The sequence below is a fragment of the Narcine bancroftii genome, chromosome 13 (genome assembly GCF_036971445.1).
Source record: "Narcine bancroftii isolate sNarBan1 chromosome 13, sNarBan1.hap1, whole genome shotgun sequence".
Classification (NCBI taxonomy): Eukaryota; Metazoa; Chordata; class Chondrichthyes; order Torpediniformes; family Narcinidae; genus Narcine; species Narcine bancroftii.
The window spans coordinates 36306828-36332113 of NC_091481.1; the positions used below are offsets into that span (position 1 = coordinate 36306828).

General features: G+C 47.5%; 1 protein-coding gene and 1 long non-coding RNA gene across 3 annotated transcripts in view; one reads left to right on the plus strand and one right to left on the minus strand.

The window, feature by feature from the left end:
* LOC138748456 (uncharacterized) overlaps window positions 1-2981 on the plus strand; it is an 8029-nt gene extending 5048 nt beyond the window's left edge. The window contains exon 3 of the long non-coding RNA XR_011348044.1: window positions 1-2981. This exon is cut by the window's left edge and continues 242 nt beyond it. This is a non-coding gene — a long non-coding RNA (uncharacterized lncRNA).
* tmcc3 (transmembrane and coiled-coil domain family 3) overlaps window positions 1-24168 on the minus strand; it is a 50618-nt gene extending 26450 nt beyond the window's left edge. Inside the window, exons 1-3 of one of the 2 annotated variants that reach the window (XR_011348042.1) lie at window positions 24080-24168; window positions 14140-14269; window positions 11456-11931 (exon numbers count right to left, since the gene is read on the minus strand). Coding sequence is in view for 1 of the 2 variants with exons in the window: in XM_069908709.1 (XP_069764810.1) it covers window positions 14140-14151 (12 nt within the window). In the remaining variant the exon portion in view is untranslated. Of the gene's footprint in view, window positions 1-11455; window positions 11932-14139; window positions 14270-24079 lie in introns of those variants that run through there. The other variant, XM_069908709.1, reaches the window with a different exon arrangement.
* Window positions 24169-25286: the final 1118 nt, after the last annotated feature.

Sequence of the window (25286 nt, forward strand, 5' to 3'; positions counted from 1 at the left end):
GTGAACGTCACATCATGAGATTTTTGTCTGTAGGCAACATCGTCAACGAGAGTGACTCAATGTCAGAAACTGAGGTGGAACGATTTGTGGACCAAGGGTTTTTTCCACTCTTGGAGCAGAGCTCAGATTGAAAGGAATTCTCTCTTCAGTCACTGCCTCACTATTCAGAAGCATTGACTAGATGAGTATTTGTGTGCTGTGGTTGGTGTAGTGGTTTGCGCAATGCTGTTACAGCACCGGTGATCAGGACCAGGATTCGAATCACACGCTGTCTGTAAGGAGTTTGTATGTTCTCCCTGTGTCGGATGCTCTGGATTCCTCCCACCAAGATGCACTGGGGGTTGTAGGTCAATTGGGTGTAATTGGGTGGCACGTGCTCGTGGCCGAAAGGGCCTGTTATCGTCTTGCATGCCTAAATCTAAATCTTATATAAGGGCTGGAGGATGGGTGGCCATTGGTCGGCATGGAGATGGTGGAAAGAAGGGCTCATTTGCATGCTGTATGATTCTATGATTATCACTTGAGGTTGCATTTGATCACAACACATTGTCCAACAGAGGTTTTCTCAGCAACTCTGTAAATTGCATGGCGAATGCAGAGACATCACGGGGTAACAGTGAATGGATTGTAACATAAAATGGTTACACTTCACATGAAAAAGAGTGTACAAGATTGATATGGAGATGGGAATGTGGAGTGACACACAGATTCCCTCACATCACCCTATGTATAATGTTCTCCTGTGACCTCCTGTTCGAAGGGCTCTCCTTCCTTGACTATCTCCTGGCATCATCTATCAGATTTCAAATTTATTGTCGGAGTACATACATGACATCACCCTGAGATTCTTTTTCCTGCGGGTGAGGCAGAATGATTGATAGTTAAAAATAATGTAAACAAATAAAGAACTGTAAACAAATAGTGCAATACAGAGAGAGAAGAAAAAAGTATGAGTCCTTAAAAGAGTCCCTGATTGAGTTTGTCATTGAGGAGTCTGATGGTGGAGGGGTAGCAGCTGTTCCTGAACCTGCTGGTGCGAGTCTTGTGGGACCGATACCTCTTTCCTGCTGGCAGCAGCGAGAACAGTGTGTGTGCTGGTTTCCCCATACCAGACTGTGATGCAGCCGGTCAGCACACTTTCTACCGTACATCTGTAGAAATTTGCCAGGGTTTCTGGTGTCATACCAAACCTCTGCAAACTCCTGATGTGCTTTCTTCGCAATGCCATTGGAGTGTTGGGTCCAGGAAAGGTCCTCTGAGATAGTGGTTCCCAAGAATTTAAACGTGCTCACCCTCTCCACCTCTGATTCCCCACTGATCACTGGATCGTAAACCTCTGGTTTTCCCTTCCTGAAGTCAACAATCAGCTTCTTGGTTTTGGTGACATTGAGTGCAAGGTTGTTGTTGGTGCCCCACTCGACCAAGTTTTCAATCTCCCTCCTGTATGTTGACTCATCACCTCTTTTTATACAACCCACTACCGTGGTAGCATCAGCGAGTTTGTAGATGGTGTTGTATCGAACCACACAGTATAGCAAGTAGAGTAGGGGGCTAAGAACACAGCCCTGTGGTGTTATGGAGAAGTTCTTACCAATCCTCACTGATTGTGGTCTGGAGGTGAGGAAATCCTCATCCAATTACTCAGTGGGGTGTTGAGTCCCCGAACATGTTCAATCAAATCACTTGCTATGATTTTAAAGAACATAATGAAACTGGTAACTCAGATGAGCATATTCTACGATTATAAACTGCTGAAGCAAGTTCAGGGCTCACAGACCATGTGGTCTGATATAGGATGGACACAAGGAGCCCTCTGCCATCCGTGCCTCTCCCACGTGAGGGGTGACGCACTCATTTTCAAGCATCCTCTCTCAGTCCTGGCAACATAGCTTGGAATCGCAAAACTGGTGGTGTTTCTACTCAATGTTCCACCTTCACCAGGTCAATTATTTGAAATCACATTGTGCAGCCCGAGTTGGCATTCGCGGCACATTCACAGATTACACCAGCGCCGTGGTGGCGGGGTTTGGGGGTTGGGGGAGGATCTCCAACAAGAACGGCACGGAAGGGCAGGTGGAGGAACTTGGTGCCAGGAGACCAACCTCTCCTTCAAGGAGCTGGCTACAGACCTCTGGAGAAGGGGCAGAGCTCAATCCCCAGTCCACTTCAGTGGCTCTGAGGTGGAGATAGTTGACAGCTGGAAGTTCTCTGCGGTGTAAATATCTCCAGTGACCTCTCTTGGCCAACGCACATCAATGCAAACACCAGCACCTCCACTTCCTTAGAAGCCTGAGATAATGTTGTCTGGGCATCAGGTACTGAGTCACAGGAAAAATTTAAACAGATTAGGATTTTATTGCCTGGAATGTAGAAGAATGGGGCGGGGGGGGATTTGATAGAGATATTTACAATTATGAGGGGGATAGACAGAATAAATATAGGGTAGGTGAGCTACAAACCAGAGGACATGGGTTAAGGTTGAAAGGGGAAAGGTTTAGGGGGAACATGATGGGCAACTTCTTCACACAGAGAGTGGTGGAGGTGTGGAACGAGCTGCCAGCTGAAGTGGTGAATGCGGCCTCAAATTTAAATTTGGATGGAGAGGTAAGGACTGGGTGCGGGTCACTAGGACTAGGCAGAAAAATTGTTTGGCACAGACTAGAAGGGCTGAAAGGGCCTGTTTCTGTGCTGTAATGATTGCCAAATAAATTTCATCTCTCTGAGCTGTTTGTTAGTTACTATGCAACTTGACTTCATTGATTTGACAGGCCAATCACTCGCAGGCTGCACTGTCAGGTTTGAAACAGGGAAACAATTTCAAATGTAATCTAAATTATTATAATAAATTGTCTGTTAAATTGCTGACTAGACATAATTATGAAGCCTGCCCGAGGAAACAATTCAAACCACAGTGCAAGGTTTATTTGCAATTAAATTGTAAATTGAACGGTATCAAATATTGCATTTCATGCAATCGTAGATTGATTTCTTTCCAAAAATTAATTTCTTCCACAGTAAATTATTTACAAAAAAGCGTTGAGAGTAATTTTACCTCCTTAGTGTCATATCCACACATTTATATCATTGTACATTGTTATGTACATTCGCTAATTGTCCCCAATATGGCACCTTGTCATTACTCTCCCTTCTGTTATTTGAAGGACTTTCCCTTGGTCTCAGCCCCTCAATGCCACTCAAGGACCCCAGCCTATGGTCCTTCCCCACAGCATGCTCGCGTTGGCTGCACCATCCCTCAGTACGTACTCCTGCAGCCTGGAATGTGTCAGTCGGCAGCGTTCCCTCACCGAGATCTCCATGTGCTGGAGGAACAACGTTTGGGCAGAGCAAAGGGCATCGTTACCTGATGTGATGGTCTTCCAGCAGTTCTGGATATCTGACTCTGTGTGCGGCCCGAGGAACAGCTGGTAAACCAGAGGGTTCTCTGTTACGCTGCTGCTAGGGATGAACTGTGACAAGGACCCTTGCATCCTTTTCGACACACCCTAAAGCGAATCTGGATTCTGCAAAGAGGTGGGTGACTGTCTCCACTCTACTGCAGTCATCTCATGGACAGCGTGCGTGGAGGGTGATGTTCCGGTTGTTCAGGAATGACCTGACTGGGAGAGCTCCTCTCACTGCCAGCCAGGGAAAGTCCTGGTGCTTGTTTGTGAACACTGGTGATGAGGCTTTCCACCAGATGACTTGGACGATCTGCTCAGGGAACCACCCCTCAGTATCCTTGTTTCTCAGTGCCTGCAAGATGTTCTGTTCTGACCACTGCCTTATGGTCTTGTGATCAAAGATTATTTGAAAAAAACATTTCTATGAAGGATAGGTGGTGTGACAAAGTTCAACTGACTGGGTCATTGCGCGACAACGGGGCCAGGACCATCCTTTGCAAAGCCTGGGACAGAGAGAAGCTCAGCATTTGGTGCCCTTGGACTTTGGTTCCACATACAGCCTGATACATGACAGTGGTCTTCAAGATGAGGGCCATATCGTGAATGTTCTTTCCCCCATTGTCTGGCGACGTACATGGCTATCCTTTGGACCCTATCCATTTTGGACCCCCATATGACTGCTAGGACAGAGGTGCGGGGGATAGAAAACACCTGTGCCATGTACAACAGTACTGAGAGCACCTCGCACCTGATGACCAAGTTCTTCCTTATCATTGTGAGGGGGTGGTGCCATGCCCACAGATCCGATTTCTGGTGTACTTTTATGGTCTGCTCTAATCAATTTTTTGTCATACACCTCGGCCCTTCCAAACCAGATCCCCAGCACCTACAGGTAGTCAGATCTGACTGTGAAGGGGAGGGTGGACTGGTCAGGCATTGCCTTGCTTTTCTGTTTTACCCTGGCACCTGAAGCAGTCTCAAAATGCCCCCATATGCTGGTCAGTCTCCAGACCGATCATGTATCTGAACAAGATGGCGATGTCCATGTACAGGGAGGCCTTGACCTGAGTGCCTCCACTGCCTGACAATGTCTCTCCTCTTATGCCCTTGTCTTTCCTGATGGATTCAGCAAAGGACTCTATACAACACACAAATCAAGAATGGAAATAGTGGGCAGCTGTGCCTAACTCCAGACTTAATGAGGAAGCTATCTGGTTCCCGGACTGCACTACAGATGTCTGTGCAGAGCAGTTGGATCAAATTCCAAATTCCCTCCCCACCCCAAAGCCCATTTTGGAGAGCACATCCATCGTGTACATGTGTGATATCTGGTCGAAAGCCTTCTCCTACACTAAGCTGACCAGGCAGGTGTCCATCCCCCTGTCCTGTATGTAGGCGATGGTATCCCTGAGCAGCGCGAGGCTGTCAGAGATCTTACTGCCCAGAATTGTGTAGGTTTGGTCTGGGTGGATCACCACCCCAGGGGAGACTTGACTCAATTGATGATGGCCTTGGACAGGATTTTGCAGTCAATGTTCAGCAATGATTTGGTTCTCCAATTCCTGATATCCTCCTTCTACCCCCTCTGAAGATAATGACGTTGATGCCCTTCCTCTTGGAGTCTGACATGCTTCCTGCCAGGAGCATAGCATTGTATACTTCCAGCAATTCCGGGCTTACCCAATCCCACAGAGCTGTGTACAACTCAACCAGTAGGCCATCACTTCTGGGAGTCTTACTTGACTCAAAAGAACAGATGGAATCCATCAGCTCCCCCAGAGTCATTGGCTGATCCAGACATTCCCACTTGCTATCTTCTAAGACATCCCATGATTAAAGACAGGACGTTCTGGGAGACCACTTTCTGTAGACTTAGTTCCCTACAGTTCACCATAAAAGGATTTGCTGATTGTCTGGATGTCCATCTGCGAGGGTGTGACTGAGCAGTCCTCTTCTTTCAGGCTGTGGATCACAGAGCTCCCTCTGAACCTTTTGGAAGAAGAGCTCATCTCATCCTGCTCCACTATGCATCAGAAGATGATCTTGGAGGACTCTGTGGTTGCCGGCTCTTCACCTCATGAAGTTCTTCCCTCACATGGAGCCCTCTACAGAAAGAGGAGTTTCTACAGGTCAGTCTGGAGTTGGCTTAGTTCCCTCCACCTCTATCTTGCTCTCTGAACACTTTTGAAAATAAAGAACATCTCGATGTTCTCCTTGGTCACTTCCTACAGGTTTCACAATTCTCCAACCAGCATACTTCTTCTTTAGTTCCTCTCCATTCCCTGGGTCATCAACGTTCAGCTTCCATGTTCCTCTGCTGGCCTTCTGGGCCACCTTTAGGTGACAGGAGGCATGAAGGACGCAATGGTCAGTGGTGTAACATCAATGGTTCTGACCATGACATCCTTCACAGTCTCTCCGAGACCGGGTTGAGCTGTCTGATCTCGACCAGGTGGGCTGCGGCTGTGCTCCACTTGCAAGGTTGCTGAAGGCGTCGCACAGCTGTGCGACCTTTACCATCTCCATCAGGAGCCTGGAGCAGCTGACTAGTCTGCTGTCAGCACAGGAGCAGACCCTTAAAGTTGTGGAATCCGCACCAACCATCAAACACTCAAATGGATGCATCCATATTTATTCTCCCAACATTCTCCAGAGGGGAACCCTCAGAAAGTGCCCATTCCTGACGGTGTCCTTGGCTGCATCTTTTGAACTAGCGTGGACCCACTGGTTAGAATTTTTGCGGATATCTTCAGTCTCTCTCTGCTGTTCTCAGAGATCCCCACCTGCTTCAAAAGGTCATTCATCTGAATGAGTGAGACCAAGGTTCAATCCATTGGTGACCTCCAGAAAAATGCTGTTGAGCAGCTCTGGGAAGGTGGTTAGAGTCTCTCTCATTGGTCACCATTACACGCGGTGTCTTCCTGTGCCAATTGGAGTACTGGGCTCCTCATTAACCATTTAGGCCACAGTTCACCTTTAGTGGCATGGTTTTTTTTGTTCCCAGCTCCGATATATTATAAAACAAATGAAGGAAGATATAGGAACAAAATAAATAAATTAAAATTATGCTGGAGATTAGAGTCTTATCTAAAGTCTCTAAACAACTCTGTTGGAATACCCCACAGGGATATCGACACATGTACACATACTTGGCAGTAGAACCATGTGGAGGAGTTGTTATAAATCCAGCCTGCTGTTTCCACAACCTCTAGGCAGACGCGTGAGGAAATGTGTGTTCCTGCTTTCAAAGCCTGGAGTCTGGTTGGAGCTTTCAAGGCGATCTGAAGGACAGAGAAGAGGCTGGCCTGCGCCCCAAGCACTCTAACCTGCTTGGCACGCTAACTGGCTTGTTCATAACTCTTCTTTTGAGGGCTGCTCCTTTGAAGAGATGTGAGAGAGGGAGGGCCCGCTGGTATCTGTGCATGTAGGTGGGCTTGCAGCTGCCTGCCCCCGTGTACAACCTAAGGGCTGATCCACCACTACCCCGCACCTCCCCCCCCCCCCCACTCAAAGCTCTTTCACCCGAATGTGAACTGGAGATAAATAAAGGCCTTTTTGTTTTGTTTTGCCATGTTGAGCAAGACAGGAGTGATTGGCCTTTCCTATTCACAAGGACAAAATGAAAGAAATTTTGTTCTTAAAAATTAGTTTAATTATTTTGCTCAAAACATTGTTGCTTTGGAATAATTGCTCTCTGTACCCCCACAACCTGTTCTTGTTACCTTAGAAGCACCCTTCACAACCATCTCTTCCAAAGCAAGTCTCACTGGGTGCTTCCCTTCAAATACCCACCTCTGCCCTGTACGGACACTCGCACCACCAGAACTCCCTGCTCTCATCCCGACTCCTCCCCAAGGTACACATCCTAATTTCTCCAGCCTTTCCATCCCCATTTGTTCCGGAACACCTGACGCTGTGATTCCTTCATGTCCCCGCTCGATTCTGCGATGCTCCCCCAACCTCCCTGGGCTCCATCTCCCCATCCCTCAGCTGACCCCCGGAGAACTTCCCCGTTCTCGCCTGCGTCTGACCCTGCACTCCCTGGGAACTCAGTGCTGATCCTGCTCCCCTACCTCTGCCTCAGACTCAAGGCAAACGTTTCTCTTTCCCAGCACTTTTGTTCCAGCTTTAATACTTCCCAAAATGATGACATCTGTGGTGCAATGCTCAACACCCACCAACCTCTAACATCACCAGGGTGCAGAATGACTCCCAGAACCACCAGGTTTTACTGCAGACACATGGGAGCCTGCAAACACGGGAATCTTGAGCAACAAGCTGTCTGCTGGAGAAACTCAATGGATCAGTGGGAGTAAAAGAAAAGTCGAGACTGATGAAGGGCTTTGACAGAGTTTCAAGCCAAAACGTTGACCATCTTTTTCTCCTGCCGATGTTGCTTGACCTGCTGAGTTTCTGCAGCCGCTTGTTTGCTGCTCTGGGTCTGGCTGACCTGGCTTCCCCCGAACTGTGCCATTTCGAGGACCAACATTCAGACTTTGCCTCCTCACACACAGACCTGTGGACATTTGGATCAGGGTCTGTGCTTGGGTTAGATTCACGGTCAGGGTTTGGGTTTCTCTCAGTTTCCCAGCATGCTCAACCACCCCCGCAGACTTCACGCACCGTTATAGACACAAGCAGCACAAACTGGCCCTTCAGTCTGCCAATCCATGCCAACTTTCACATGCCCATTTACACCAAACGTACATGTGGTGATACAACCACTACACTACACTACCACTGCAGGGGGGGCAAGCACTGTATCTGCAGATAGGCAACCTGGGAGGTTGGCCCCACCACCCGTTGTCAATCACCGGCCCATATAAACGTTCGAGCCGGGCCCTTCGGGCACAGTCAGACGCGTGGAGCCAGCGAAGATACTAAGATTGGGGTGTACACGTTTAAGCTATTTAAATTGTGAGCGCTGCTGTGCGAATAATTCTGACGCAAAGTCCACAGACTGCACAACAGGCTTTAATTAGCTTAAATGTGTACACACCAGGTCTCAATATACTGCTGGCTCCAGGCGTCTGACTGTCCCCGAAGGGGCCAGCTCGAGTCTTTATATGGGCAGGTGGGGCCAGCCTCCCAGGTACAGTGCTTGCCCCCCTGCAGTAGGCCGGTGGGAGTGCAGCCAGTATAGTGGTCGTATCACCACAATACATTCATCTCATTCTCTTCTCCCTGCGTTTCTAATATCTCCTCCCATAATCTACCGCTCACCTGCACCCTGAGAGCAATATTCAGCAGCCAATTAACCTACTAACTATTTTTAACCAAAAATAGGCTTAATTTATAATAAATTATTACAAAAGGAAAAACATTCAGAGCATCTTCCCACCGTTGTCCCTTGTCATTACTCTCCCCTCTGTTGTTAGAGGGACTTCCCCTCGGTCTCTGCCACTCAGTGCCTGATAACATGAGGGCTCTACATTGTGGTCCTTCCCTACATTGCCCTTGCATTGGCTGCACCATCCACAGGGCGTCGTTCAGTGCATAACCCTGCAGCCTGGAATGTGCTAGTCGGCAGCATTCTCAGACCAACATCTCAGTGTGTTGGAAGTCCAGCAGGTTTTGGGCAGCCCAGCAGCCATGGATGATGGACTCCATGCGCTTCCCCGGGAACAGGTCATAAATTGGAGTCCTCTGCCACGCTGCTGCTGGGGATTAACCATGACAAGGTCCCTTGCATCATTCTGCAGAGGTGGGCAACTGTTTCCACTCCGCTGCAGTCATCTCGGGGACAACGTGCGTTGTGGGTGATGTTCCAGTCGTACAGGAAGGATCTGACTGGGAGGGTTCCTCTCCTGGCCACAGGGTCAAATCCTGGTGCTTGTTTGTGAGCCATGGTGACCTGGACGGTCTGTTTAGGGAACCATCCCACCGGATCCATCAAGTCTTCTTCTCAGTGTCTGCAGGACATTCTATGCTGACCACTGCCTGATGGCCTTGTGGTCGAAGGGGTGGTTCTGTAAAACTTTTCCACAAAGGATAGATGGTGTGGCAAAGTCCAGCTGACTGGAACACTGCGCGGCAACAGGTCAAGCCCATCCTTCGCAACACCTGGGACAGGTAGATCCACAGCATGAAGCGGCACTTGGTGCCCTCATACTTCAGTTCCATGCACAGCCTGACGCAGCCACACATGAAGATTGTCATCAGGATGAGGGCCACGTTGGGTATGCACTTGCTCCCATTGTCTGGTGAAGCGTACACGGCGCCCCTTCGGACCCTATCCGCTTTGGACCCACATTTAAAATGGAAAACTGCTCTGGTAACTGCCATGGTGGAGGTGCGGGGGATGAACCACATCTGTGCCAGGTACAGCAGTTTAGAGAGCACCTCTCACCTGATGACCAGTTTCTTCCCCTATATTAAGAGATAGCTCCATGCTGACAGACCCTATTTTTGGTGGACCTTTGCAATCCACTCTGACCAGTTCTTGTTGCCCGCCTCAGCCCTTCCAAACCAGATCCCCAGCACCTTCAGGTAGTCAGATCTGACTATGAAGGGGATGGTGGACTGGTCAGGCCAGTTACCGAAGAGCATTGCTTCGCTCTTCTGGCGCCTGATGCAGACTCAAAATGCCACATATGCTGGTCAGTCTCCAGACTGATCATGTATCCGAACAGAAGACGGCGATGTCCATGTACAGGGTGGCCTTGACCTGAGTGCCTCCACTGCCTAGCAATGTCACTCCTCTTATGCCAGGCACCTCATGTCGTGCGTTTGACACTGTGCACATTGAGGGTTGTTTATTGAAGTCTCCAGTTCACAGACCTTACAGTCCAGCGTCAATCAACCTGAGCCCTCATGCCTAGATCCAAGCGTCCTCCTGCTTCTCCAACTCAAGGCTGGCTTGTATTCTCCCAGTGCTGGAGGGCGACCACTTCTGAACTGTTCCTGGTCTCCCGGAGCTAGGGAGTTGGGAGTCAGCCTCTGCACTGCTTCATCCACGGACGACGAGGGGTTGCGGGCTTCTGATTGTGTCTTAAGCCTTTATTTCCTGCTGCTTGCAGTGTCAGTTGCTGGTTTTGTTCCATGCGGCTTTTCTTTTTCTTTTCCTTTTATCTTTTCTTCACTGTCTGCTATTTTTTTCCACCACACCTCCCTCCTCCATCGACTCTGCCTCCTGGGGAGGGGCTTTCAGCCTCATGGCTGGGCTTTGAGAGTTGGAGGTCGACATGCTTGGGGACTCCTCCCTCCCCATTTTCTCGGTCTCGGTCGGATTTGAGCTCGACCTCCTTGGGGGTAGTGCTGTTGGATGTTTGCCCTCTTGCTCCCTGTTTATACGGGGCTACCAGTTTTGGGCAGGCTCTGTGGAGGTGGTCTGCTTTCCCACACAAGCTGCATTGTTCTCTCCATGGTCCATGGTCTGATGGCCTTCCTGCTTGTACTTTTCCCAGATAACTTCACTGCATTGGGCCACCACATACACACGTTTGATGCAGTTCCTGCGCACCCTGGGATGTCCAGCATTGACCAAATACCCAAGGCCCCCTCCAATGAGGAACTCTGGGGAGTGTGGTGGGTGGGGGGGTGGATGATGGCCCATTTTTTGTCCTCTCTCAGCTTCACCCTTACTTGGCATTGGCTGATCCAGATTCCATGCGTATTTAACGTCCACTCAGCTCCCTGTCCGCATGACATAACGGCCTTGGAACATGAGCACATCCATGACTTGCATGTGTGGGTTCACCACGTTCACCCCTCTGTTTTGGATGGGTGAAGAGTGGCTGTGCATTGAATGGTGAGAGTGGAGTTACGTTCTCCTTCTCCTGGAATTCCCGGAGCATCTTCTACCATCCTTCCAGGGTCTTGAAGTCACATCAAAGTGACTGTAATCTGGGTCCTGGAAGCAGTAGATGCCTAAAATTTGCAGCATTCTATTAACACATTCCTGATGAAGAGGTCCCGGGAAAATGGAGAGCATTGGCTAATGGCCTTCACTGCCACCCTGACCATGTTCCGAATTCTTTGCTGCTGCACCCATCCTTGAGAGACTAGTGGAAGTGAATCTCACAGCATTAGTTTGAAGAAGGAGCCCTGGTTAATATATTTATCCCACAATTTGCTCACTTTATCCAAAAACTTAAAACAAAAACCCAGATGCTGGAAATATTAAAGAAATACGGAACATACTGGAGCGGTACACAATGTGCTGGAGAAACACAGCAAACCCAGCTGCATCTGTGGACACCCATTGGAAGTCACCGCTTTGGGGCTTAGCTCTCCTCTGCGCATTCCTGATGAAGGGGGTTTGGCCTGAAACATCCACTGCCCGTTGCCTTCCACAGATGATGCCAGGCTCACTGAGTTCTTCCTGCACTTTGTGTGCTCTTCCAGCGTTCGTGGACTCCCTGTGAGGCAGGATCTGTGGAGAGAGGAGCAGCGCGGTAACAGGCCCTTTTGGCCCATGAGTCCAATTTACACCACCTCGGTAAGTTTTGAATCTAAAGTATTTTGATTTACTTCTTCCTTTTATGTTGTCCTTAGTTCTCACAAATTTTGCATCCTTTCTTTTTCCAACCTGTCAACAAAATTGAAAGCATTGGAAGAGTACTAAAATTGAATTGTACAATGCTTAATGAGGTTTGAATTTTGTTTTAAGATGTTGGTTTATGTGACTAATATGATGATAGATGTGAAGTTAGTTGATATTTGATGAAGGTTTATCTCTATAGAGAAAGTTTTTTTTTCATTTTTTTTCATGCTACAATTTTTTTTAAGAATTGATTATTGTTTAAGAATTTTTAATAGATAATGTTACTAACTTTATTAATTTTTTATATTAAGTTTGAGTTAAATATATGTTTAATCTTAACTCCGTTTGTTAAATATATGCATTTAAGTTTGATTTAAATATGTTTTTTTAAGTCTGATATCTTAGTATTAATTACTTTTCTTTTTGTTAGTATTTTAATCGGTTATGTTTTTGTTTTTTTTTTGTAAGTGGGGTTTTTTTTTCTCACATATATTATTAACTTTATTAATTCTGCACTCTTTATTTTGGGGGGAAAGGGGGGGTTGGACTAATTTGAGTTGGGTTATTAGTGTGTAATAATTATTGGGGAGGGTATAGTTTATTTAGATTACTGAATCTGTATTGTAATTTTATTATTTTATTCTTAATTTTTTTTAATGTAATCCTATATGTTATTTATGTTATAAAATCTTAAATAAAGTTTAAAAAAAAAATTGAAAGCATTGGGTTGGGTCATTCATCCTAAATTGACGCCGAGCCTGAGTGTGCGAAGAGTTTGGGTCTGCATCCCCTGGATATAGTTCTGCCCTTTGATGCATTCGTGAGTGTCATGCATGCTCCCTCATCCTGGCGGGGGGGGGGGGGGGGGGTGGGGGGGGGGAAGAAGCAATTGCAGTACACTAAAGTGCAGGGGAAACTCAGCAGGTCACACAGCATCTATGAAAAGCAACCAACGTTCTAGGCTTGAGCCCTGCGTCAGGAATTGTACATTCTCCCCCTGCTCTCGTTTCCTTCTACCCTCCAATAATGTATGAGGTTGTTTGGCTATTTGTGTGCATTTGGGTTGCGTGGGTTTCATTGGTTGAAAGGGCCTGTATTGTTAATTTTTTACATTTCATTCTACCTTATCTTATCACATTCTTCACGGTACCAGGCCCTTTTGGCCCACGAGCTCGTGACTGGCCAATTACATCCAATTGACCTTCAACTCCCGGTATGTTTTGAAGGGTGGGAGGAAACCGGAGCCCACAGGGGAAAATCCACGTCGACACAGGGAGAACGTACAGAGAGCACAGGATTCGATCCTCAGTCCCAGTCGCTGGCACTGTAACAGCATTGTGCTAAACGCTCTGCCAACCGTGCCGCCCCTATCGGCTGGAGGAACTCAGCAGGTAGAGCAGCGACAGTGGAAGCAAAGGAATAGTTTATGTTTCAAGCTGAAACTCCTTATCAAGACTGTCTTTCTGATTTCCCTTCCTCAGTGACCAACTTCATGTATCCCTGTGATACACTCGATCAGTGGCTCCAAAATCGTAGAGTGAGGAATGATAGGCTTTATTACCCTTTTGACGTAGCCGGCCCAATTCCAAGTGCTCGACTGAGGAGAGAGAGAGGGAGAGGGAGGCGGACCTTTATTCCAAGGGGAGGAGTTACCAGGGAGCAAGTCACCAATGGGAGACAGGCCAGCTGCCCATCGACAATCACCACATCCTGTTATCATGTTCATGCCCACTTGATCAAACCCATCTCAATCGACTGGAAGCCTTGAATCCTGCTCACAATCCACAATCCCACTCTTGACAGTGCTGATGGAAATCCTGGGAATGTTACATTCGGTATCACAAGAGACTTGGAATCTGGAGCAATTAAAATGGTTGGAGGAACTCGCATGTGTCGAGCAGGGCCTGTAGGGGCAAAGTTGATGGTTCAGGTGGAAACCCTGCATGGGACTGCCTGAAACATCGATTGTCTCCTTCTGTCCACAGGTGCCCCCCCCCCCACCCCCCTCACAACTCTGTGAGCTCCTCCAGCAGTTGGCATTTTGTTGCCTCATTCAAATTGCTGATGGAGCTGGTGAATCAAGGGCCCAAGCACTGAACCCCATGGTTCCCCATGACTCACACCCCTGCCTGATGTTTATTCCTGCTCTATCCCATTGCCTTTTTGTCACCACTGAGTCATTGAAAATGACAGCAAAGCTTCCTTATTATTAAAATTGCTGGCTGTCAGATCCAGTCATCAACTGAAACCTACCTTCGAGTCCATATTCTATGTCAATAGAGCAATGAAACCAAAAGCAGTTGTACGTCACTCCAGATTAAATCAGCCTGTTGCATTCTTCAAGGTCAGGCACAGAATCCCTTCCCATGAAGCACACAGATGCCTAGAGATAAGGTGAACAAAACTCTTTAGATGTCGGGATTGGGTGAAGTATATGTGAGCAATAAAGAAGGACTGCCCTCTGAAACCCCGAAGAAGCCTGTTGCAAAATCCAAGCAGAATATTGGGAAACAGCCAGTTTGAGGGTGGAAAAGATAAACCCCAACTTAAAGTCTGTTGAAAAAAGGCCTGAGGATTTTTGCAAAGATTCCATTCTTTTATTGTCATGTAATATTACACAAAACTGCCTTTTGCCTGTTGAAAGAGTCAGCATCAGATTTGCCCAGTGCCCCTTACTGTCGGAGACATAGACAGCAAAAACGAGTCCCTTTAGAGTCATCAAGCAGGGCTCCTGCAGCCTCTGCAGCCACACTGACTTCTGTTCGATCCGTCGGCAACCCGAGCCCTGGATTCAATGCAATCAGGAAGCCTTCAATGCCCGGGCAGTCAGGGAGCCCTTCTTGTCCTCAACACCCTGGTGAATCCCCGGCTCTGGCTCTCCCAGCAGCCAGTGCGGGTATCACCGACCACTGGTCGCCTGCAGACGCAGCCTGCGTGGGGTTCCTTCAGCCGCCAAGCCCATTACAGTCCTGTAGGGCCATCAACCCTGCTTTTCTTTCTCAAAGGAGAGTGGGGGTGGGGGCTTCCTTTTGTTTCTGGTACTGCTTTGTCCTGGAGTCTGCAACTGCTCGAGGCTACTGCCAAGCACAAACGCCTCCTTCTTGGACGCAGACCTCTGAGGTTGCAGAACTTTACCTGCAAATCCCGTTGGCTCCTTTAACAGGCCGGAATTAGGACCAGGTGGCTGAACCCTTTGGAGCAACGGTGCTACCCACTCTCCTGTGTCCGCACCATCGGCAGCTCCAGCAGTATCACCCTATTGCCTTTTTATATGTTAGAAACAAAAGCAAGGATTTCTGTAGCTGGCAGGAAGTTGAATTACCAAACACTGTTTTATTCAGCGTAGCATCAGTCATTTCTCCTATAGTGAAGCACATTCATCCCTATGCCCTTAACCTTTGCATCAGACATAAAGTTTTTAAAAAAAATTAGACATACAGCACAGTAACAGACCTTTCGGCCCACAGCCCAATTCACCTATAATTCCCCAGTACTGGGAGGAAACCGGAGCCCCCAGGGAAAACCCACGCAGATATGGCGAGATCATGCAAACTCCTTACAGACTGCGCAGGATTCTAACCTGATCACTGGCGCTGTAATGGCTGTGTGCTATCCGCTACACTAATCGTTTCTGGCATTTGCAGTCAGTATCACACAATCTTCCTCCCAGGATGGCGTTGTTCCTCGTTGAGGGAAAGTTGGACCACAGTGTCCCAGTGGCTCCCGTAGTTCCCCACTCCCAGGAGGAAGAGGTCATCACTTGACAGGCCTGACCAGAGAGGCTGCAGGTCATTTAGTCTTCACTCCTGCCCTTCCCCCTACACTTTGACCTTCAAATGATCAAACCCTGGCTGTGGTGTCCTGGCCCCATAACCCTTTTGCCTCCACCCAGCTCTTATTATCTGATCTGTCCTGTTCCTCATCTCTACTATCTACACATTCACCCGTTCTCCACACATGCCAGACATCCCCGATCCCTCTCTTCCAACACCACGGGAAGAATACAAAAGAAGATCCCAATATCTCAGCCCTCCTGCACACCTCCCACCATGTAATCAGTGCCTGAGACATCCCTGGCCTCTCATCACACCCTACACTCCTTCCCAGACCCTGCATCCCTCGATCTGGGGGTGAGAGTTGGAGGAAACCCCCAATCTCTTGCCTCTCTCACCTTCTCACACATGAGGTAAGAGCGTCACCAAGTCCATGATCAATGGTAGGGATCCTGACTGAGCCTATGGCAATCTTTCCCAGCCCAGTCATGAGAGCACAGAAGCCAGGCAGCATATTTCCAGCAGTAGTTTGTAGGTACCCTCATGGCAGCTGGCAGCTACAGTTTGATAAGGCCAGGATCATAGAACATGACAGCACAGTACAGGCCCTTCAGCCCTCAATGTTGTTCTGACCTATATCTTTCTTTCTTTGGCTTGACTTTGCGGACGAAGATTTATGGAGGGGTAATGTCCACATCAGCTGCAGGCTCGTTTGTGGCTGACAAGTCCGATGCGGGACAGGCAGACACGGTTGCAGCGGTTGCAAGGGAAAATTGGTTGGTTGGGGTTGGGTGTTGGGTTTTTCCTCCTTTGCCTTTTGACAGTGAGGTGGGCTCTGCGGTCTTCTTCAAAGGTGGTTGCTGCCCGCCGAACTGTGAGGCACCAAGATGCACGGTTTGAGGCGATATCACCCCACTGGCGATGGTCAATGTGGCAGGCACCAAGAGTTTTCTTTAGGCAGTGCTTGTACCTCTTCTTTGGTGCACCTCTGTCTCGGTGGCCAGTGGAGAGCTCGCCATATAGCACGATCTTGGGAAGGCGATGGTCCTCCATTCTGGTGTCATGACCTACCCAGCGCAGTTTGATCTTCAGTAGCGTGGATTCAATGCTGTCGGCCTCTGCCATCTCGAGTACTTTGATGTTGGATATGAAGTCGCTCCAATGAATGTTGAGGATGGAGCGGAGACAACGCTGGTGGAAGCGTTCTAGAAGCCGTAGGTGATGCCGGTAAAGGACCCATGATTCGGAGCCGAATAGGAGTGTGGGTATGACAACGGCTCTGTATATGCTAATCTTTGTGAGGTTTTTCAGTTGGTTGTTTTTCCAGACTCTTTTGTGTAGACTTCCAAAGGCACTATTTGCCTTGGCGAGTCTGTTGTCTATCTCGTTGTCAATCCTTGCATCCGATGAAATGGTGCAGCTGAGATAGGTAAACTGGTTGACCGTTTTGAGTTTTGTGCACCCGATGGAGATGTGGGGGGGGCTGGTAGTCATGGTGGGGAGCTGGCTGATGGAGGACCTTAGTTTTCTTCAGGCTGACTTCCAGGCCAAACATTTTGGCAGTTTCTGCAAAACAGGACGTCAAGCGCTGAAGAGCTGGCTCTGAATGGGCAACTAAAGCGGCATCGTCTGCAAAGAGTAGTTCACGGACAAGTTTCTCTTGTGTCTTGGTGTGAGCTTGCAGGCGCCTCAGATTGAAGAGACTGCCATCCGTGCAGTACCGGATGTAAACAGCATCTTCATTGTTGAGGTCTTTCATGGCTTGATTCAGCATCATGCAGCCATCTTCAGCGCAAACTCCGGGAGATCCAAACTGAATGGTGGACTAGCCTCGCCAAACGAACCCAGCTCAGTGCGGACATTGGCGACTTCAGGGGTTTTTACGATGCTCTAAAGGATGTGAATGGCCCTTCACCCCAAGTCCAAAGCCCGCTGCGCAGCTCAGACGGCAAAGTCCTCCTCAGCGACAAGATCTCCATCCTCAACCGATGGTCAGAACACTTCCAATCTCTTTTCAGTGCCAACCGCTCAGTCCAAGAATCTGCCCTGGTCCAGCTCCCTCAACAGCCCTTAAGGCTAGAGCTGGATGAGGTCCTCACCCGGGAAGAGACATATAAGGCAATTGAACAATTGAAAAGTGGCAAAGCAGCAGGTAGGATGGAATCCCCCCAGAGGTCTGGAAGGCTGGCGGCAAAACTCTGCATGCCAAACTGCATGAGTTTTTCAAGCTCTACTGGGACCAAGGAAAGCTGCCTCAGAACCTTCGTGATGCCATCATCATCACCCTGTACAAAAACAAAGGCGAGAAATCAGACTGCTCAAACTACAGGGGAATCACGCTGCTGTCCATTGCAAGCAAAATCTTCGCTAGAATTCTCCTAAATAGAATAATACCTAGTGTCGCCGAAAATGTTCTCCCAGAATCACAGTGCAGCTCTTGCGCAAACGGAGGAACTACTGACATGGTCTTTGCCCTCAGACAGCTCCAAGAAAAGTACAGAGAACAAAACAAAGGACTCTACATCACCTTTGTTGACCTCACCAAAGCCTTCGACACTGAAAGCAGGAAAGGGCTTTGGCAAATACTAGAGTGCCTCGGATGCCCCCCAAAGTTCCTCAACATGGTTATCTAACTGCACGAAAACCAACAAGGTCGGGTCAGATACAGCAATGAGCTCTCTGAACCCTTCTCCATTAACAATGGCGTGAAGCAAGGCTGCGTTCTCGTACCAACCCTCTTTTCAATCTGACCTATATATTCCTTATAATAAATACTAAATCCTCCCTACCCCATTCATAACCCTCTAAATTGTGTCTGTCTTAGAATCTCTTAAAATCCCCCAATGTTTCAACCTCCACCACCATCCCTGGCAAGGCATTCCAGGCACCCACAACTCTCTGTGTAAAAAACTTACCCCTGATGTCTCTCCTAAACTTCCCTCTTCACTTTGTACATATGTCCTCTGGTGTTGGCTGATCCTGCCTTAGGAAACAGGTGCTAGCATGTCCATCCTATCTATGCCTCTCATAATCGTGTAGACCTTCATTAAGTCTCCTCTCATCCTTCTACGCTCCAAAGAGAAAAGTCCCAGCTCTGCGAACTTTGCCTCATAAGACCCTCACCACCCAGCACATGCTCTGTTCTCACTGGTGCCTCAAGACTCACCCCCACCAGGTTCAGGAACAGCTGTCACCCCTCCACCATCAGGCTCCTCAATGACAAACTCAATCAGGGACTCATTCAAGGACTCTTACTTGTGCACTTTATTGGTTTTCTTTTTATTCCCTCTGTATTGCACAGTCAGTTTGTTTACATTTGTTATTTGTTTGCAGTTCATTTATTTGTTTACGTGTTCACGCTGTATATAGTTTATTTTTTGCACTGCCAATTCGTGGTCATACTGCCGTGCCTGCAGGAATCTCAGGGTAGCATGTGATGTTAGGAATGTACTCTGACAACAAAACTGGGATGAGATGCAAAGTGGAGTAGCAACTCATCGTTAGTTCACCTCGAAGTCCACAGAAATCTTTCCCTGGCATTTACGATATCGCCACCACAAGACAAGCTCCAGCTAGGGTAATTAACTGTATCATTTGGTGCTCGACAAGGCTGCTGAATTCAATAGCTTTGTTGCTGCTTTGTTATCCTGTGATACATTTTAATAAGATATCAAAACAAATCTGTCTTATGTTCTGCACCTGATGCGGATTGGAAAGCTGAATTGGTTGTCTGAACTTCAAGCCGTTTAATGACTGAAACCTCTGTTCTGAGCCGTGGGATTATAACAAGACTATTAACAATGAAACTTTTATTTAATTCTTTACTCAATCTAGACATCCATTATCAGCCCTCAGCTATCTCAACTGTACTCCCTCCCACCCTGGTTCCATTCTCCGACGATCTACCACTCTTCCTTTATCCTTCACCCTGGCTTCTCCTTTGCCAGAGATGAAGGGCTGCCCACTGGGTCATTTCTGTGCTTGTTCATCCAACCCATCACCTCCCAGGCCTGGGATTCCCCTTTCCTTTGTCCTCCAACCAATTGTTCTCCATCATTTGCAACACCTTCAAAAGGATTCCACTCCCAGTCATTCCCTGTTGACATTCAGAAGGGCCCTCTCCCTCCACAGCACCCTACTTCCCTCCTCTGACTCTACTAACCCCTCCTCTTGCTAACCGCAGGTGATGCAATTCTTGTCCTTTTGCTGTCTCCTTTCCCACCAAGAGACCGTCCATGTGAGGCAGCGATCTTCAAATCCATTCTACTGCACTCAGCATTCGGGATGTGCTCTTCTCTGCTTTGGAGACACCAAACACAGATTGGGTGATTGCTTTGCAGAGCACTGAGTTCAGTCTGATGCTCTGGTTACCTGTCACTTTAATTTCCCCCCCCCCCCTCACTTCTTGTTCCAGGGAACCCCAATGTGAACTTGAGAAAGCACACCTCATCGCCCGTCAGGGCACATTGCAGCCCTGGGGCTTAAAACTGAATTTTCAGGTTACTGCCTCTTTTACTTTCTCTTTCTACAGATCTTCAGCCAGAGAGCGGAATTCATTACCACGAACAGCTGTGGAGGCCATGTCATTCAGTATATTTAAAGCAAAGGTTGATGGGCTCTTGATTAGTAAAGGTTATGGGGAGAAAGCAGAAGAATGGGGGTTAAGAAAAAAATACATCAGACTCAACGGGCCGAATGGTCACTTTCTGCTCCTGCATCTTGTGCTCTTGGGCCTTTCCCTTACAATTTGCTACTTTTTTTCTCTTCTGTCTCTAACTCAGTTTCAAAGTGATAGTTACCTTGACAATTCTGCTCTCTATCCTATCTCACAGCTAACTTAGTGCATTCTTGCTCGCAGTTCCGATAAAAGTCCTGACCTTTCCTCACAGATGCTGCCTGATCTCCTGCGTGCTTCCAGCATTTTCCCTTTCTCTTTTGTTTCAGACGTATGGCATCTGCAGGAATTTGCTCCGTTCAGGCCATCGATCAGTTCTCATAAGCTCGGCACCTCCCAGAATCTCCTTACATCACATTGCAGAGTGTCTCAGTGCAACCTCCCTGTTAAAGAATCATTCCAGATCATGTCCTCAATGATCTCCTTCAATCTTTCCCAACAGAAACAAAAGCAACAAATGATGACCTGTCCCACCATAGCCACTTCATATTTTTCATCTAACTATAAAAAAAGTAACATATATTCCAATGTCAGTGAGTTACTCTGTTCAATAGGAGCTGGATAACCACATCAATATCACAGTGGAAGTCAAGACACCTTTATTTATCGTTCAGACCATGCTCACACTGTAAAGACGAGATGATGTTTCTCCAGGACCACAGAGCAGATTTACATAAGTACAGGGTAGAGCAGAAGTTCAACACATATTAAGACTTATACAGTAACAGTCCATGGTACCCAGTCCCCAAATGTTCTGGGAGTTCAGGACTTCATGAGGGCCCAAGTGCTGCGGTACCTCCTACCAGATGGCAGAAGGGAGAAAAGTTTACTTGAGGACTGTGTGAGGTCCTTCACAATGTTTATTGCCTTCTGCCTGCATGGAGTGTTGTCGACGTCCTTTGGTGGTAGGGAGAGAGCCCCCCCAATTATCTTTTCTGCTGACTCCACTATCCACTGCAGGGTCTTGCGGTCTGAGGTGGTGCAGCTTCCAAGCCAGGTGGTGATGCAGTTTCACAGGATGCTCTTGATACACCCTCTATAGGATGTAGGTGGAGGGTGGAAGATGGACTTTCCTCAGCCTTCGCAGGAAGTAGAGGTGCCGCTGGGCTTTCTTGGCTATGGAGCTGGTGTTAAGGGATCAGGTGAGGTTCTCCGCCGTGTGCTCCAAGGAACTTGATACCCTTGACGACCTCAATGGAGCCATCAATGGTCAGTGGAGTGTGGTTCCCCCCGGGCACTTTTAAACTCGACAACATCTCTTTTGTTTTTGATGGAGAGTTTGCAGCAAGATTATATAGTGGTCAGAACAACGCTGCAACAGTCCCAGTAACATGGATTCGAATCTGTCTGTAAGGAGCTTGTACATTCTCCCCATGTCTATATTGGTTTCCTCCCACCCTCCAAATATATACAGGGTTTGTAGGTCAATTTGTGTATTTGGCCAGAAGGCCGGGTTACTATGCTGTTACTCTAAATTTAAAATTTCAAGTTCCTTTTAAAATCTGTAGGTTTCCACCTTGTGTCTTGTCTCTCCCTGTTACTCACCTATTTTCCCTGCATCGTGTGATGCTAATTACGGGGCTGTGGGAGGCCAGGCTCTACTAATAGAGAGAGGGGAAATGGAGCCAGCATCCCAGTGGGATGAGGTACAGAAGCGAGAATTACCTGCAGCTGGCGAACTGAAACCTGAGTCGAGAAGGCCGCAAGGCGCCCTTTCACAAGCTGGAGTGCAGTTCCACAGATCATATTGGACCACAGACAGAGATTGGAGTGTGAAGGATCCCCCAGCAAGCTGGCCGCTTACTTAAAATGACATTTTTTTTACCTCTCTTACCAGTAGGATCTCTGAGCTAGCATGTTCACCAATTATCTTTCTCCAGGTTCTGCTCATTGACCAGGAAGTGGGCTGGAACACATACCCCTGCCTGTATTAATAGTGCTGAAGTGGAAACCACAAGATCACAAGATATCGAAACAGAAGCAAGCCACTAGGTCCAACGAGTCTGTTCTGTGACTCTGCACTAAGCAATTTCCAGCCTTTTCCCCATATCTCTTGATACCCTTATTAATGAGATATTATTCCTGTTTAAATATTCCCAGTGATCTGGCCTCCACTGCTTTGTGTTCCATATATCCACGACCCTCTGACTAAAGAAGTTCTTCCTAATCTCTCTTTTAATTGGACAACTTCTAATTTTAAGACTATGACCCATTGTCCTCGATTCACCCATCAAGGGAAACATCTTATCCACATTCTCTCCGTCAAAACCTTTCAATATTCGAAATGTCTCATTCTCTTATACTCCAATGAATACAACCCAAGAGCTGCCAAACACTCCCTGTACACCAGTCCCTGCATTCCAGGAATCCTCCTAGTTAATCTCTTCTGCACCCTCTCCAACAACATCACATCCTTTCTAAGATGGGGGGCCTAAAACTGCACACAGTACTCCAAATGGGGTTTCACCAGCGCCCCATAGAGTCTCATTAACACCTCTCTAGGATGTGGTGGCTGGTACAAGGTGGGGATCAGAATGGTTGCAGCATGCTGGGCCATGCAAATCTGAGATGGTGGAGGGCTTTATGTTTTTAGGAGTAAATAGCCTGACCTGATCCAACCGAGGCCAAGAAAATGTGCCAACGCCTCTATTTCCACAGAAATTCAGCATGTCCCCGATGATTCTTAATCAACTTCTACAGATGCACTATAGGAAGTATCTTGTCCAGATGCATCAGGATCTGCTCTGCCCAAGATCACGAGAAGCTGCAGAGTTGTGAATGCTGCTCAGGTCATCGAGCAAACCACTCTCCCCCTGCATCAACTCTGTCCACACCTCTGCTGTCTCAGGAAGGCAAACAATGTACGAAAGGACCCACCCACCCGGGTCACACTCTTTTCCTCCTCTCCCACCCCCTCACCCCACCCCCCCTCCTATCAGGCAGAAGGCACACATTTGAAAACATGGCCAGGTCTTGACCGGAGACAAAGGGGATCAGCAGCAATAACTGACAGAACCTGAACCCCTGTTTCTCCTTCCACAGATGCTGCCCGACCTCTCGAGTGTTCTCATCCTTTTCCTGCCTCTCTGCCTTCACTTGTCCCTTTGCTGGCCTTTGACGAGCCCAGTGGAGCTACTCCTCTGGCTATACTGTGGTGCATTTGTCTCAGTCTGCTTTCAGTGACTTCTGAACCCAATGTCCCTGAGAAGGGCTCAAGCCCAAAACATTGATTATATATTTTTATCTTTGCTATCTAAAGTGACAGTTTGACTGGCCGAGTTTCTCCAGCGTTGTGGTTTTACTTCAACCGCGATGTCTGCAGCAGACTTTCATGGTTTACTTCTTGTCACTGAGTTTAAATTCCTTTGGATCTCATAGACAGTCACTTATGTTTTCAGTCCTTCTCGATGGTACGGATAGCCTATCTCTTGTGTACATTCTACTCACTCAGACCCCAATTCCTGCACCTTTTCGCATCAACAGGATTTGAGTGAGGAAAGGCACTTTAAACCTTGGGTGTTATTTGTGGAAGGATTGTTTATTTCATCGCTTATGACTTCCTGGCAACTGACCCTCTCTCAGTGCTAGTTTAAGAGAAGGCCTAGTTTCCTCCAAAACGAGTGCAGGAGCACTCTCCAGGGTAACACCAGATCGCGGCACACTGCAGAGCCTGGAGAATAAGTTCAAACAAAGTAAACACTGCCGCTTGTAACAGGTTTGCGTTAACCTGTGGTGACCCACTTACCAGCAAGCAAACTGGCTCCCAAAATGGCAGACATGCTGTGGAAAATGTGGGAAGCTGACCTGCATGCAACAGAGGGTTTTATCTGGACTGATGACATCACCAATTATGTCACTTCTTGTCCATGTGACAGAAGCAGTGATGTATATAAGCCCAGCATACAAGCCTAGAGGTGTCAGTCTTACACTAGACTCCACAACGTGTACATTGATTTCCCTGCGTATATATTAATTTGACAACGTGTACATCGACGTGTATAATAGCTCATATAGAATACTTCATTACAAATCTTTAATTTAATGTTAAATTATATTTCTCATATATAAAAATGTCTTTGTAAAGTAAATTATCGAGTTAAAATATTGTATCTGTATCCTTAGTAAGTTAGTTGGTCACACATAAGTCTTGGAAAGACAGAGCTAATGGATCTGAAGTGGTTCTTAATTATTTAAGGACAATGGAGTGATTGCTTTATTAAAATCTAAAGTATCTAAGTACTCAATAAGAACTGCTGAAGGAAGCCATCTGTATTTTAAACTAAAACATTTAAGGCTTCTTGAACAAGAGAAATGAAACGCAAAGCCATGTGAGTGATATAAGCCTCTTTCACACTTGCCAGTGATCCCAGGGATTAACCGCCAATTGGCCTTTAAAGTGCCTAGTGTGAAAGCAAATCAGCTTGATGCCGTCGTCAGATGATGCCATCTTATGCCAGGGATGGACGGCCTTGGCCCCTAGTACAATCCCTGGCGACAGCAGACGCCGACGTTGCAATCAGGCAAGTGTTAAAGGGGTAAGTGCATTGTGGGTTTGAAAAGACCCAAGTTTTTGAAGGAGTGCAAGAAGAAAAGATTAAAATGAAGGTTTAAACTTTGTCATGGGAAAGTCACAATGGGAGAGAGAGAGAGAGAGAGAGAGAGAGAGAGAGAGAGAGAGAGAGAGAGAGAGAGAGAGAGAGAGAGAGAGAGAGAAAATAAATAGCAACAAATAGCAATAGTGGGCAATTTTTAAACTGCGTGAGAAAGTTGGTTGCACTATCGCATACAATTAATAAAGACTGTGGGGAGAAAGCAATGGCGGATTTGACTTCCCAGAATGCCGTGCAACAGAGAAAACCCTCCACGAATACAGCCCTTTCTCTGCCACATGGAATCCTGGGAGGGATGGCCCACCATCACTTTTTCCCGTGGTATTTGTAAATTGTAATCCA